The sequence below is a fragment of the Apium graveolens genome, chromosome 2, assembly GCF_009905375.1.
Source record: "Apium graveolens cultivar Ventura chromosome 2, ASM990537v1, whole genome shotgun sequence".
Lineage (NCBI taxonomy): Eukaryota > Viridiplantae > Streptophyta > Magnoliopsida > Apiales > Apiaceae > Apium > Apium graveolens.
The window spans coordinates 196,083,709-196,100,813 of NC_133648.1; the positions used below are offsets into that span (position 1 = coordinate 196,083,709).

Below are 17,105 nucleotides of genomic sequence, written 5' to 3' on the forward strand. Positions count from 1 at the left end.
TTAGGATGCAATTTTTTTTAATATTATGTAGAAATAATAACTTTTGTTACTCTTAATAATACTTATCAAATTATATGCAATAATTAAAAAAAATTCCTCTCACATTCCCTAGACTTAAAATATATATTCAATAGTCCAATAAGTTCATTTAACATGTTAAGTCATAAAAATAATATGGAATGCTAATTTACATACTCGAAATTTCACAGGCATTACAGTATCCCTACTTAAAAGATTCCGTCCTCGAAATTAGCGTTGCTTGCAAATAATGAGGGGTATTTCCTACGTATTTCTTCTTCGAGTTCCAAAGTATCCTCTTCTATGGAATGATTTCTCCAAATTGTCTTAACCAACTTGATTTGATTTCCTTATTCCTCAGCTTTTGAACCTTATCATCCATAATTTGAACCAGTTGTTCTTCATATGTCAAGTCTGGTTGGACTTCTATTGGCTCATAAGAAAGTATATGACAATTATCAGCACGATAAGCCTTCAAAACGGTTATGTGAAAAATATCATGGATAAACTTAAGATCTGGGGGTAATGCCAACTGGTAAGATACACTACCTAATTCCTTCAAAATCACAAATAGAGCAATGTATCTACGACTTAATTTTCCTTTCTTTCCGAATCTCATGACTCCTTTCCAAGGCGATACTTTTAGCAATACTTTATCTCCAACCTCAAACTCCTTGTGTTTTCGTCCTAAATCAGCGTATTTTCTTTGTCTATCCCGGGTGACGATTAACCTCTTCTTAATAATTCCAATAGATTGAGTCGTCCTTTGAACTAATTCAGGTCCATAAATCTTTCTCCTACTTCTTCCCAACATAATGGTGATCAACATTTTCTACCATAGAATGCCTCAAATGGAGCCATTCCTAAGATTAAGCGGTAACTGTTATTGTAAACAAATTCTACCAATGCGAGATGGTCATCCCAATTTCATTTGAAGTCTAAGTCACAATCTCTTAATATATCTTCTATTTTCTGTATAGTCTTTTCACTCTGTCCATCTGTTTGGGGACTAGAAAGAGTGCTTGCGACATCACCCCTTTAACATCGGTTATAAATGTCACCAATGTTAGAAGCAGTTTTAAAATTGATCGCGTCAAAACCGATGTTAAAGGTATTATAAGACATCGATATCTTAGCCAAACGATGTCTATAATATTTTTTTTAAAAGGCCCGCTTCTTTGTTTCTCCCGTTAATACACCAAAAAATTCCCCCTTAACCAAAAATTTTATTCTCAGTTTCACCCTTACCAAAATCGTCCCCCCTCTCTCTCATTCTCTCTTCACTCCCTCTCATTCTCTTTTCTCTCTCATTCTCTCTTCTCTCTCTATCATTCTCTCTTCTCTCTCATCTCTCACCGTCTCTCTTCTCAATCCCTCTCTCTTCTCTCTCTATCATTCTCTCTTCTCTCTTCTCTCTCAATGTCTCATCTCTCTTCTCTCAGTCTCTCTTCTCTCTCATCTCTCACCGTCTCTCTTCTCAATCCCTCTCTCTAAACCTAATTATAACCCTATTTGTAAAAACCTTTAATTAAACTGGATCAAATCCTAAATCGAGCTCGATTGGTGCCAAATAATCTTGAAAGAAGTTGGGTCTACTCGATTTGTGTGAGAAAATCAAGTTTATTTCGAATTTATTTTCAAATTTTATGTTTTTATTTCAATAGAGTTTTGTTTACAGGTCTCTAGAGCTTTATTAATGTTGAAAGAAGTTAGGTTTGCTTGATTAGATCAGATTAACTTCTAATCTACTCGATCAAAATTTGGTGTATGTATTATTAATCTTGAAAGAATTTGGGTTTACAGATCTATATAAGCTGTATTGGTGGCCTTTTTATTGTTACCAACAAGTATGGGGTAGGAAAAATGGAGCTCATGTATATTTTTCACATTTTTTGATCTATTTTGTTTTAGATCTAGTTTTTGTTGTTAATACTTTTATCACTACTATTACTTGTTAAAACCTTCAAGATTTTGATTAGTTATAACACAAGGTAATCTTCCTAATGTAATCTGCAAAAGGTACTTCTTGATGTAATATGCGACAAGGGAAGATCAATGTGCTAAAGTATTCTCTCGACAAGCTGGTATATGCACAAGCTGGTTAGTATTGATATCACGTTTACTTGTTACAATTTTAGTCAGTAACTTGTAAATCGATTCAGATGTTTGTTGATGCAAAATGTCCAAGTCATACTTCATTTTACTTTACAATGCACATGTTTCTGCTATAAACAGGATGGTACTTCACATTACTTAAAGGGATTGGTTATGTGCCTTGCCTATGTAGTGACTGCTGCTTGTTTTTCTGTTCAAAAACTTCCTTCAAGAAGTGAGTGCCTACGATTGATCGCTAATTTCTACTAATACTATCTTCTTGCATAAAATTACTAATAATTTCACGTATGTTTAGATCATATCGCTTTGACGAATGTGGAAGTGGTGCAACATCCTCAAGCTTGAACTTCCTCAACTGTCAGTACCAAATAAATTTTAAAACTGTTAAAAACTTGAACTTTCTGTTTGTGACAATTGTTTGTATTGAAGGCTTTAAACATGGATCTGAAAAGCATACTACATAAGTTGTCTTGACAAAAGTTGGTGCTCTGCGGGTGACTTCAGGTATTGAAGGCTTGTCATTGCTGAAGACAACACAGGTTAGCTATATTATTTCCCCTGCTTATTTCTATTGCTTAATATTGATACAGAAGTCATTTGGTTGAAATTGGATATGTATATGGGTAAGTTAAAGCAGCTTACCAGTTACACTCAATAATCAAACAATTAGTACACAAATGATATTTATAATATCAGATATATTTCTTTTTGGATTATGTTTTCACACGTAGTAGCACATCATTTTTATAATGTCAGCTTTTTAACACCACTGAAGACTTTAAAATGTAGTGGGATTCACACTTTTCCCGTAGTTGAATTGTAATTTTTATATTATATAATACAATTCGTTTAAAAAATTTCACGCAAAACTTATTTGGGTCACTAGTTTGCATATTATGCTCAGCTTTCGTTGTTTTTTGTTAATTCTAATTTATATCAATCTGCATTGCTGGTTATGATTGTAGATAGGTACTGCTCGGAAGATTTTAAACAGGAATATATCACTAAACTATTGTAGGCTCTTAAAGGTTGCAGTAATTGGTTTAGACATTTTAACTGAAAAGGCTTGCAAGAGTGTTGTTAATTTGTATCATACTATGTGCTTCCCTTGTTTAAATCTTGTCGATTGTTTAATGTTCAAAGATCCTATTATGTCTTTGTCAGTAAGATACTGGATTCTGTTTTTTTGTTAGTTTCCTGATAACAGTCAGGTTTTGAAGGATTCGTTAGGGACAAAAACTCCAGTTTACCAGAAACAAGTGAGAGATAGCTTGCAACATAGGTCTTTGCTTCATGGAGGTATTTTCGCAAATCATTGATTAGAAGTATTAAATTTAACCATAAGTTAGAATTGCGTTCCTCTGCAAAAGAGTGGTATTATCTTTTTTTTTTTGTATTTTTACTTGTTGACACAAAAGATAATGAAGTTGTGGTAATACTGAGACTCCTACCGTATATTATGATGCAGGCACCCTTTTGAATCTCCCGCAAGCATTCCTGTCAAACCACTTTACTTCACTAAGATGTACCTGGAGAAAGTTTTAGCTGAAACTTTCTTTGGTCCTCCAAACGAGGGAATTTACAGTCCATCTGTTCAGACCACTCTGTATCAGATGGGAAAGGTTGTTCTTGGCAGGTTCGCTCTCTCTCCCACATCTATCTTATTGATCTAATTCATCCACTTTCTTAAAATATTTACTCGATTTATTAATATTATATCATGTTCCCTAATGTATCATTCATCCAATTAAAGATGCGGAACATACATTTTCTAATTACTTAAAAATGTATAAAAAGAAGTACCTTTAGCACAAGGTACTTCTTGATGTTAAAAATTTTAAAATTTCCAGATCTTATTGAACTGTCAACTAGAAAGCTTCCTAATGTAATCTGCACAAGGTACTTCTTTTTCGCTGTAAAAAAATCACTTCTAATTACTACACAAATAGTAAAATGGTAAACTTACAAATAAAGAAACAGAAATAATAGATTACCATGGTCCAATTGAAGATCCTTCTCCAGTGGGTCATGCAAGAAGATCATTGTTGCTTGGTGAAGATGCGAGTATTTTGTCATATAAAGCTACTAGTTGTTTGGTTACTGCTTCAAATTGTTGCTTCTCTAAACGAGATATGGATCGACACTTGCGAGTTCTTCTTAAGGTCTAACATTAATACATTACAACTGTTATAGATGCAGCCTTTATGTGTCTAATGATAAACTCTGTGAGAACTATATGAGAGATTAAAGTGCTTAATTAGATATACAGTAGTCTAGAGAATCTAATAATGTGCTTTGTCGAGTGACTGATGATATATTCAGTGCTAGTTCCATCTTCATTACCTTCCCATTACACTCTTTTAGGAAATGGACTATTGATTTAAATACTTGTGAATCTATAGTTACAGGAGAAAGGAGTATCTGCCTAAGGAATAAATTCAGGACTGATATTTGATGCATATTCCTACTACCAGTGATCATGTCTTTGTAGTGTTAAGTTAATGTTGACATTTGGCTGCAGAATATAGCTTCGAATATAGCTCCAGGATTTCTTTGTAATTATGCAGTAGTGCTTAAATTTTTTGTACATGATTAGCTTAGCACGGTTCAATTACAAGCTGAATTTAATATAATGGATATTTGAGCTGCTTGATTATGCGTGAAATTGAACATCTTAGTAGAATACTTGGATCTATATCCAAAATGGACATACAAAGAGCACATTTGCAAAGCCCAAATATCCATATAATTTAGACGCATCTGTTAAGTTAATTGCGTTGTATAGTTATCACATGATTTTCCAATATCGCAAAGGACTTTTGAATATTATTAGTTTGAATAGTATAAAGAGTGTAGTGTCCATAGTTCTTACCCTGCACTCATAAATTACTCTTTTTTGTGTTCTTTCTCTATATTGTACAAATTCAGCAGTGAGCTGAAAGAGATGCGAGATGCTGCTCGTCTAGAACAAAGCATGATTTTTCTTGCTCTGCGACTAGGGAACACAAAGGCAAGAACTATGAAGTCATTGAAGAAGCTAGAGCTTTTGTAGGAGCTGTACATGATGCTACCAACTTTGCTTCAGCTGATACTATTTATGGTTCAGCAGCATATCCATATGGGGAGAATTGTTTGGGGAATGCGGCTTTAGTGAGCTAGATAGGTTAGGAATATGATTGTAAGTATATAGTTTTTAATGTTGATGTAGATGTAGATATAGAAATATGTTAATTGAATGCTGATATATAAGTTTTTTGGTATATATTTGTTCTCATTTAAGATTGTTTTTTATTGATATAGCTTTTACTTTAATTAAAGAGTATGATGTATGTTGGATAGATATAACATCATTTCATTATTAACCAACTAATGTCAAAAATAAGCGAAACACAATAATTTTGATAAGAAAAATGATGTAAATAGGGACTTTCACATCGCTAATCTAAGTGAAAACGATGTGATATGCCATATTTAAAATCGCTAACCTAATTGAAATCGATGTGATATGCCATATTTAACATCGGTTTTATGTAGCAATCGATGTACTATACAAAGTAAGACATCATTTCTTTTAAGAATCTGATGTCTATCAGTTTAATGTTCTTCCTTGTTATATGTTTATAGTGATTCTTAACCTCCTAATTATTATTTTTTATAATCTAGTTTTAACATATTATTAAAAAAAGGGCTAATTATACATCAGTTTGCTAAGAAAACTGATATTTATGTACATCTTTAACATTGGCTAAAAACTGATGTTAAAGACCCGTACCTTTCTCCACACATGTGAAGACATCGGTTTGAAAAAGAAAATACATCAGTTTATAACCGATGTCTAAGGGCATTTTTCTAGTAGTGATGATATGCCGCTCTCAATTTTAATTTCGTGCCTAAGCATTCCTGGAAATTTCTACAGAATCTTGACGTAAACCTCACATCTCTATCTAACACAATTGACACTGGTACTCCATGTCTAACCACGACTCCCTTCAAATAAAAGTTGAACAAATTTTCTATAGTATATCTTTCATTTATTAAAAGAAAATGTGCAGATTTGTTGATTCCGTCGACTATAACCCAAATGGTGTCGTGGTTGGTCTAAGTTCTTGGCAAGCCGATAATAAAATCCATGGTCATATTTTCCCATTTCCATTTAGGAATCACTAAAGGTTGTAACAGGACACTGGGCCTCCGATATTCAGCTTTTATCTTCTGACACGTTAAACACTTACCTACCCATTCAGCAATTTCTCTTTTCATGTTAGGCCACTATAAAATTTTCTTTATGTCTTGATACATCTTTGTGCTTCCAGGGTGGACAGAGTATCTTAATTATGGACATCGTTCATAATTTCTTACTTTAATTCTGAAACATTGGGAATCCAAATCCTTGATGCAACTTTTCGAACTCCTTGGTTATCTTTTACACTTAGAATCTCTTCTCCCATCACGTTGGCCTTATCTTTTACGTCAAATATTTTTTATTATTTTTGGTTGTACTCATATCTCATAATTCCTTTCATTCACTTGAACTGGAATCTTTATCTCCATCTCCATTTTCTCAAATTCTCGTATCAATTCCTTAGATGTCACCAGCATCTTCAACTTTTCTTTTCTACTTAAAGCGTTTGCGACCACATTTGCCTTTCTAGAGTGGTAATTTATGGTGCAGTCATAATCCTTGATCAGTTCTAGCCATCTCATCTGCCTCATATATAATACTTTTTGTGTAAATATGTATTTCAAGCTTTTATGATCTGTATAGAATTCGCATCTTTCTCCATACAAGTAGTGACTCCAAATTTTAAGCGCAAAAACTATCACTGTTAGCTCCAAAACATGTGTGGGATACCTAGTATCATAATCCTTCAATTTTCTTGACGAGTAAGTAATGACTTTTCCATTTTGCATTAGCATGCTGTTAGTGTATACTGAAAATATTTATTTGAAGTATGTACATTTATTTCTGGCCAGTTTATTTGAGAATCATTTGAATGTTTACATGTTGTCTAATATTATATATTGTGAACAATCTAGTATCAAATGGGATACAGAATATTAGATTGTTAAATACGGTTATATAATATAATAAGGTTCACAGCACAGGTGGTGTTGGACAATCCACTGGTATGGCTGTAGTATTATTTAGATTAGTTTATATTGACTAATAAATAATGCTAGTATACTTTATGTATATTGAACATGATCAAATTTAGAATTGTTCCCTTAATACTGATTAAGAAGGAGAACTAAGATTCTATGTTATTATTAATGCTTAGGTTCTTAATCCGGAAATAGTAATTGACACGTGTATATTATTTACATGCTTTGATTTATATATGAAATAATTCTTTTGAATTATATCATTATATTTTGGGTGATGGAATTATATACATGGTGGATATTATTTATTGAAGGAATCCATGTCCTGATAATATTCGGGTTAATGATGTCCCCTTGAAAGCTCAAAAAGATTTAATTATGTGAAACCCTGCAGGTCGAATTTATTTTGGCATAATTAAATAAAGGTTGAGTGGATGATCAAGGATAAAAGATATTAATTAAATAAATTATCAGTAATTTATTTAATTAATGGACATATGATATTTTAAACATGGGGAATTTAATAAGCAAATAATATTGGAACCGAATTAATTAAATTACGGTATTAGGAAAGGTAGTGCAAATATTAATTCTTTAGTGGATTGAATTAATATTTAATTACATTGGGCTAGGCACAAGATGTAATTAGAAGGCCCAACCTAATTATCCATGGTCCCTATTGTAGCCTATATATATTCTTATTCTCTTCTTGCTTGGCAATTGTGTGAAAACATATTGTAGCCACCAAGGACCAAGAAGAGAAGATAACTTGAGAAGACGGAGGCCACACTTCGCTCAAGGGAATTTGGGAATACAATTGAAGAGCGTGGAATCAACCATTAACAAGGTAATCCTCTTTTCGTAATCTTTATCGTAAAACGTAGTAACACCCTAAGTCCGTGGTTCCCAACAATTGGTATCAAGAGCCTGGTAATGGGTTCTACGTTTTATGATATAATGTCCATGTCGTAATTATATATGCGTGTATATAGTGTTTTGCTTGTATTGGTTTTGATGCAGGTTGTTAATCCACTATTATGACCATGTATATTTTAATTATGTGTTTGGATCCCACGTGGTTTAATCGTGGTTAATTTTGGTTTTGGTTTCCACGTGGTTTAATCGTGGTTGTAATTTACACGAGGGTTGATCGTGTTAGAATAGATTTTACAAAATTAGTTTTGTATTAGATCTATTTTTTTTGTAATTGTTCCGGGTATTTTGTAATAGTTATGTGCGATCGGAAATCAATTCCGGTAGTTTTTTGTTCCGCTGTGCGATTACAAGGGGCTGCTGTTGATGTTTGGATCGAACAAAATCAAAACAAAACTCACAGAAAAGCAACAGGCGCGCGCGCGCTGCGGCCGCTGCGGCAGCTGGGGCTGCTGGGGCCGCTGCGGCAGTTGGGACTGCTTGGGCTGCTGGGGCTGCTGGGGCAGCTGGGGCAGCTGGGGCTGCTGGGGGCGTCGGGGCGTGCTTGGGGCAGATTTTGTTTTGAGAGCTGGATTTTTTTTTCAAGGGCTATAATAGTGGAAAATTTATTTTAATTTTTTCCATTAAATTTTAATTATTGCTTTAATTTATTGATTATGTGTGTCGTTAATTATGTGTGTAATTCTTTTAAAATTGTATGTTTAACTTAATTAGGATGACATGAACATAAATTTTATTTATTGCTTTAATTAAATGTTATATGTTGCTAAAATTATGTGTGTATTTTGAATGCATGATTAGACATAATTATAACAACATAGGGCCCCATTTAATTTTAAAATTCCTCAATTTTAATAATAAAATTCTAAGTGGGAGAGGTAATTAATATGAAATTAAATCCCATGGTCTCCATTATTGGTTGTAGGTAATTTAACATAAAGACGAATATAAATTATATATACGTCACCCATCGTGGCATGTAATTTATGGTGTCTAGAATGTTATAGAAATTACTAGAACAAACTTCTTAAATTAATAAATTTTGAAAGGAATAAATACGGATTTTCTTTATTTCTGATTTGGGGCGATTTTGTCAAAAACGGGTTCATCGAACTTGTAAGACTGTGGGTTTTAAGCGAGACCGATGTGACTCCTCCACTACCTGGAAATCAAACCATTGATGAATATTGAATTGAAGTATTCTATTCAAGGCAAAATTACGAATATTGGAAGGTATACACGCCACCCATCGTGGCGTACCAAGTTCCATAGATTTCGAATAATTTAAGATTTGATGATGGTATACACTTAGCTATGAAAAATAATATAGTCCACCCCAACGTGGCATATTGTTTAGTAATAGGACCGAAGTAATATTTAAACAAAATTAGGTGGTATACATGTCACACATCGTGGCGTACCAGAAGCTTATGGTGTTTAGATGTTAGTGCATTAAATTTTAATAATTTAGATCTTAATAATTAATGCACCCTTATTTATGTGATGTTTTTATGCATGATTCTCAGGATAAAATGGGCTTTAATCCACTATTCACCATACTTAAGGATAACAAACTTACCGGACCTAACTATATTGAATGGAAACGAAATTTGGACATTGTGTTGACTGCTGAGGAGTACAAGTTTTGCACTTATGAACCCAAGCCTGAACAGCCTGCTGCTGATGCTCCTGAAGATGAGAAAGAGTATTATAAACGGTGGATTAAGGCTGATGAGATGTCACGATGTTACATTCTAGCAGCAATGTCGGGTGTTTTGCAGCATCAACATCAGTCTATGGCCACTGCTTCAGATATGCTCTTTAATCTCAAGGAACTTTTTGGAGATCAGAATAGGGCAGCTAGGCAAGTATCCATGAAGGCTTTAATGAACACTCAGATGGCTGAAGGCACACCTGTAAGGGATCATGTTCTCAAGATGATGTCGCATCTGAATGAGATAGAGATCCTTAGTGCTGAACTTGACGGGGAAACCCAGATTGACATTATCCTTATGAGCTTGTCCAAGAGTTTTGAGCAGTTCCGCTTGAATTACAACATGAACAAGAGGCAGTATAGTCTCGCGGAACTGTTGACAGAACTTCAGGCAGCTGAAGGATTATTTCGGCAGAGTGTTCAAGTGAATGTGGCTGAGAAAGGTTCTTCCTCTAAGCCGAAAGGTATTAAGAAGAAGAAAAAGGCTCAGACACAGAAAGCTGTGAAGGCAGTGGGAGTTCAGGGTGGTGTGAAAAAGCCTAAGGGAAAGTGCTTCAGATGCAAACAGTCAGGTCACTGGAAACAGGATTGTCCTCTTCCTAAGAAGACAAACAATACTGGTATGTCTCTTTCTCTAGTTACAGAAACATTTATAGCAGCTATATCTACGAGCACTTGGTGTGTAGATACAAGAGCCACTGATCATATTTGTAATTCTATGTAGGGGTTCCAACTATCCAGAATGCTTAGAGATGGTGAGATATACGTGTTCATGGGAGATGCTACGAAAGTAGCAGTAGTTGCAGTAGAAGTTATTCATTTATCTTTTGGTTATGATAGGATTTTGGTTTTGAATAATTGTCTTTATGTACCTTCTTTTAGAAGGAATTTAATTTCGGTTTCTAAACTTGCTTTGGATGGTTATAATGTTTGTTTGGATCGTAATGTTTCTATTATGATGAATAAACGAATTATATGTTCCGATACATTGCATGACAATTTGTATATAATTAATCCTAGTCAACCTGCACTGCAACTGCAATTTAGGGAATTGAACAACACATCTTCTAACTCTACTAAAAGAAAGGAACCTTCTAGTTTGAATCTAACATATCTTTGGCACTTGAGATTAGGTCATATTAACTTGAGGAGGATTCAAAGACTGGTAGTAGATGGGCCTTTAAGCTCATTGGCAGTGGAGCCATTTCCAGTTTGTGAATCCTGCTTGGAAGATAAAATGACTAATTGGCCTTTCAAGGCAAAAGGGAATAGAGCCAAACAACTGTTAGAATTGGTTCACTCTGATTTATGTGGACCCATGAATATCCAAGCAAGAGGTGGTTATGAATATTCGTCACTTTCATTGATGATTATTCTAGATATGGGTACGTTTATTTGTTGTACCGTAAGTCTGAGTGCTTTGATAAGTTCAAAGAGTACAAAGCTAAAACGGAGAAGCGACTTAATAAAAGTATCAAGTCACTACGATCAGATCATGGTGGCGAATACTTGCTTGGAGAATTTAGGGAATATTTATCAGAAAATGGGATAGAATCCGAGTTAACTGCACCAGGCACACCCCAGCAGAACGGTTACAGAGAGAAGGAACCGGACTCTTTTAGAGAGTGTTAGATCGATGATGAGTTATTCGGATTTACCCAAGTCATTTTGGGGACATGCCTTAGAGACAGCAGCTTATCTTCTGAACTTAGTACCTTCTAAGTCGGTTCCTAAAACCCCCTTAGAATTGTGGACCGGGGATAAACCGAGTCTAAGACATATTCGAATATGGGGTTGTCCAGCACATGTGCTGAACAAGAACGCGACTAAGTTAGAATCTCGTACAGAAGTAAGGTTGTTTGTAGGCTACCCCATGGGAACGAAAGTATATTTATTTTATAGTCCGAAGAATCGGGATGTCATTGTTAGCACCAATGCAAGATTCTTGGAGGAGGACTATATAATGAATCACAAACCCATGAGTAGTGTCGTTTTAGAGGAACTGGTGGAAGGGACAAATAATACCCATGAAGCTGTAGTACAAGTAGAACAACTACAACATAATGTACAACCTGTCACTAATACCGCACCAGTGCCTCGTCGTAGTGGGAGGGTTGTTCAACAGCTTGATAGATTCATGTTTTTGGGAGAGTCTTCAGACTTGGTCCCTGGTGAACATGATGATGATCCCCGTACATACGAAGAGGCAGTACAAGACAAAGATGCAGATCTTTGGCAAAAGGCGATGGAATCTGAGATAGAATCAATGTATTCTAATCAGGTCTGGGAGCTCTTGGAACCACTCAAAGGTATAAAACCTATTGGATGTAAGTGGATCTACAAGAAAAAGAGGGGATTAGATAAAAAGGTGAAAGCCTGGAAAGCAAGACTTGTTGCGAAAGGGTATACTCAGAAAGAAGGTATCGATTATGAGGAAACCTTTTCACCGGTAGTCATGCTTAAGTCAATCCGTATTCTTTTATCTATAGCAGCTCATCTCGATTATGAGATTTGGCAAATGGATGTCAAGACAGCTTTTCTTAATGGAAGTCTTGAAGAAACCATCTATATGTAGCAACCAAAAGGATTCATTAAGGAAGGCCAAGAGCATCTGGTATGTAAGCTTAAGAGGTCTATTTATGGACTTAAACAAGCTTCTAGAGACTGGAATATTCGTTTTGATCAGGCAGTCTAGTCATATGGATTTGATCAAAGTCAAAGCGAATCATGCGTGTATAAGAGAAGTGAAGGTAATGCAGTGGTTTTTCTAGTACTATATGTAGATGATATTTTACTCATTGGAAACAATGTTGAGATGTTGTCATCAGTAAAGGCATGGTTGTTCAAACAATTTGACATGAAGGACTTAGGTGAAGCGGCATACATCCTTGGGATCAAAGTTATAAGGGATCGCAAGAAAAGGATGTTGGCTTTATCTCAAGAGCCCTACATTGATGAAGTATTAGCTCGTTTTAACATGCAGAACTCCAAGAAAGGTTTTTTACCTTTTAAGCATGGAGTTGCTCTATCTAAGAAGCAGTGTCCTTCGACACCTAAGGATATAGAGAGCATGAAAGCAGTTCCTTATGCTTCAGCATGTGGAAGCTTAATGTATGCTATGTTATGTACGAGGCCTGACATCTGCTTTGCTGTAGGCATGGTTAATAGATATCAGTCGAACCCAGGTCAGGAATATTGGAGTGCAGTAAAAACTATACTCAAGTACTTGAGAAGGACTAAGGAGTATATATTAATTTACAAGGCCTCAGATCTATTTCCTTTGGGATATACTGATTCAGATTTCCAATCAGATAGGGATAAGAGGAAATCAACCTCGGGATATGTTTTTACTTTGGGAGGTGGAGCCGTTATATGGAGGAGTGTAAAGTAGAAATGCATTGCAGACTCCACCATGGAGGCCGAGTACGTGGCGGCCTCTGAGGCTGCCAAAGAGGCTGTATGGTTCAGGAACTTCCTTTTGGACTTAGATGTGGTACCTAATTTGCCTAGGAGCTTGACGGTGTATTGTGATAACACTGGTGCTGTGGCAAATTCAAAGGAACCGTGAGACCACAAAGCAGCTAAACATATTGAACGTAAGTATCATCTTATACGAGGAATCGTAAAGCGAGGGGATATAGTTGTGGCTCACATATCATCAGAAGACAACCGAGCAGATCCTTTCACAAAGAGCTTGCCAACCAAGGTTTTTGACAAGCATGTGGAAGCGATAGGAGTCAGATGGATGGACACATAGATATTTATGTAATAGTGGATTAAATAAACACTGATGCACACATAGAATATTTTGAGTATAAGTGGGAGATTGTTAGTGTATACTGAAAATATTTATTTGAAGTATGTACATTTATTTCTGGCCAGTTTATTTGAGAATCATTTGAATGTTTACATGTTGTCTAATATTATATATTGTGAACAATCTAGTATCAAATGGGATACAGAATATTAGATTGTTAAATACGGTTATATAATATAATAAGGTTCACAGCACAGGTGGTGTTGGACAATCCACTGGTATGGCTGTAGTATTATTTAGATTAGTTTATATTGACTAATAAATAATGCTAGTATACTTTGTGTATATTGAACAGGATCAAATTTAGAATTGTTCCCTTAATACTGATTAAGAAGGAGAACTAAGATTCTATGTTATTATTAATGCTTAGGTTCTTAATCCGGAAATAGTAATTGACACGTGTATATTATTTACATGCATTGATTTATATATGAAATAATTCTTTTGAATTATATCGTTATATTTTGGGTGATGGAATTATATACATGGTGGATATTATTTATTGAAGGAATCCATGTCCTGATAATATTCGGGTTAATGATGTCCCCTTGAAAGCTCAAAAAGATTTAATTATGTGAAACCCTGCAGGTCGAATTTATTTTGGCATAATTAAATAAAGGTTGAGTGGATGATCAAGGATAAAAGATATTAATTAAATAAATTATCAGTAATTTATTTAATTAATGGACATATGATATTTTAAACATGGGGAATTTAATAAGCAAATAATATTGGAACCGAATTAATTAAATTATGGTATTAGGAAAGGTAGTGCAAATATTAATTCTTTAGTGGATTGAATTAATATTTAATTATATTGGGCTAGGCTCAAGATGTAATTAGAAGGCCCAACCTAATTATCCATGGTCCCTATTGTAGCCTATATATATTCTTATTCTCTTCTTGTTTGGCAATTGTGTGAAAACATATTGTAGCCACCAAGGAGCAAGAAGAGAGGATAACTTGAGAAGACGGAGGCCACACTTCGCTCAAGGGAATTTGGGAATACAATAGAAGAGCGTGGAATCAACCATTAACAAGATAATCCTCTTTTCGTAATCTTTATCGTAAAACGTAGTAACACCCTAAGTCCGTGGTTCCCAACACATGCAACGTAGTTCCTTGAGAGATGGGTCATTATAGATCACGAAGTTTCCTGAATCGTCTAGTAAGTTTAGAACAGGGGCAGAAGTCAATCTTTTCTTTAACTCTTGGAAACATTCCTACTATTTCGAGGTCCATTCAAATTTCTCACTCTTCCGTGTGAGTCGAGTCAAAGGCGTGGCCATCTTTGAGAAATCTTGTACGAACCTTTGGTAGTAATTGGCTAATGCATGAAAGCTAACATCGGTTGGTGACTTTTGTCATTCCCAGTTTGCTACAGCATCAACCTTTGCAGAATCTACAAAAATTCCTTTACTACTGACAATATGCCCTAATAATTGCACTTTTTCTACCCAAAATTCACATTTTGAAAATTTTGCATACAACTTTTCCTTTCTCATAATTTCCAATACTAATACAAGGTGTTCCGTGTGTTCTTCGCGAGACTTAGAATAAATTAAGATATCGTTAATAAATACTATTACAAAATTATCCAGTTATTTCTTGAATACTCGGCTCATTAAATTCATGAAAGCGCCAAGGGCGTTCGTTAATCCAAATGGCATCACTAGGAACTCATAGTGTCCAAACCCTATCCTAAATGCCGTCTTTGGCACATCCCCAGGTTTAATCTTTAACTGGAGGTAACCTAATCTTAAATCAATCTTTGAAAAACATGCAGCTCATTTCAGTTGATCGAACAAATCGTCAATTCTTGGTAGAGGGTACTTATTATTAATAGTGAGCTTATTCAGTTCTCGATAATCTATGCATAATCTCATAAATATTCCATCTTTCTTCTTCACAAATAAAACTGGTTGTCCAGGGGTGGCAAGTAGACTAGATTACAAATTCTCAAGTCCAAGGTAGTCGGTGGACTAGTGTAGCAAGTTTGTTAAGTAATCAAGAACGTTTGTAAGTTGTTTATTATTGAATTATAATAAACTATCTATGCTAGTTGACATGGGAATTTGGATGTAGGTCATACATTAAGTTTAGAGGCCAAACCAAACTAAAACTCTTGGTATTCTACAATTGATTTATTTCTTTATTTATTTATATTGTTTTATATATTCTGCAATATATTGAGACTGTTCCATTTGCCTAAGAGTCAGTCTCTTCCGATAATTGAGATAAACTCATTTTGTCTGATTAGCACATATCGAATTTCAGTACTGACATGTGATATTATTTCCACCTCACCGAAAATGATCTAGTTAGGTAACAGGTGGTCAATAAAGCTTCAAAATTGTACGACGTTTCATTTATAAGAAAACGGCACGGTTGATGATATTGGTGAAGTTGAAAATTCGAACAATATCTTCCTGCCATTATTGATTCAATGAATTTTTTTAAATCATTTAATAGTATGTATGATGATGGGTGAGCTAAGGTCAAATCAAACATGATAGGATACAAACCTGGAGATAAACTAGGTCGAATCACTCCTTTATCTAGTAATTCCTGTAGTTGAGTAGCCAAATCCTTCATTTCAATGGGGGCCATTCGATATGGAGTTTTAGAAACATGTGTCATTCCTGGAGCGAGATCAATTGTAAATTCGATTTCTCTATCTGGGGGTAATCCGGGTAGATCTTCGGGAAACAAATCTTCAAATTCCTTCACAACTGGGCGAGATATGCTTGACAGCCTTGGCGTAGCATTCTTTTAGCTTTCAACATAGTGAGAAAATTACGGCTTTGTTTCTGACCACGAAGAATCATTCTGTTATTATAATAACTTTTTAAGCTAACTTTCTTTAATCTTCAATTAATCTGAGCATCGTATCGCGTCAACCAACACTACAAGAAATTTGCAATCAGACAACGGTTGACAGACAACGGTTAAAAAAACCGTCGTCCTAAAAATCATACAACGGTGAATTGATTTTGCAGAAAAAATAGTTGTGTGAGTTCCAGAACAAATAACGGATATCCATCATTTTTAAACTATCGTACAAGTTGTATCCTCTCATAGATTCAGACAACGGTTTTTTAAATATAGTGTTGTTGTAGATCTTTAACACAATGATTCCAAACCGTTGTTACTATGTTAACGTATAGGGATATAAGACAACGGTTTTGACATTACATTGTATAATTCAGAAAATGGTTTTTCAGAAAGGTTGTCCTCTAAACCATCGAACAACGGAATGAAAACAGTTGTCTGAGGAATTTCAGTGGGTACCACGTATTGAGGTGGGAGCACGTGATAGGTGGTAAATCAATCACAAGGATTGCTGAGGTGGCAAAATGAGAGCCCTTCATTGATATGAGATTTGATATCGTCCGTTAGATCAAA

General features: G+C 34.9%; 1 protein-coding gene across 1 annotated transcript; it reads right to left on the reverse strand.

Annotated features, from left to right (window-relative positions):
* Positions 1–319: 319 nt before the first annotated feature.
* On the reverse strand, positions 320–847 carry LOC141696096 (uncharacterized). Its single transcript, XM_074500285.1, has one exon. It carries the CDS (start codon positions 845–847, stop codon positions 320–322), a length of 528 nt encoding a protein of 175 aa, XP_074356386.1.
* Between the last annotated feature and the right edge of the window lie 16,258 nt (positions 848–17,105).

Excerpts from the sequence above, each read along its gene's own strand:
- LOC141696096 (XM_074500285.1), bottom strand. The coding sequence starts at position 847 with ATGTTGATCACCATTATGTTGGGAAGAAGTAGGAGAAAGATTTATGGA.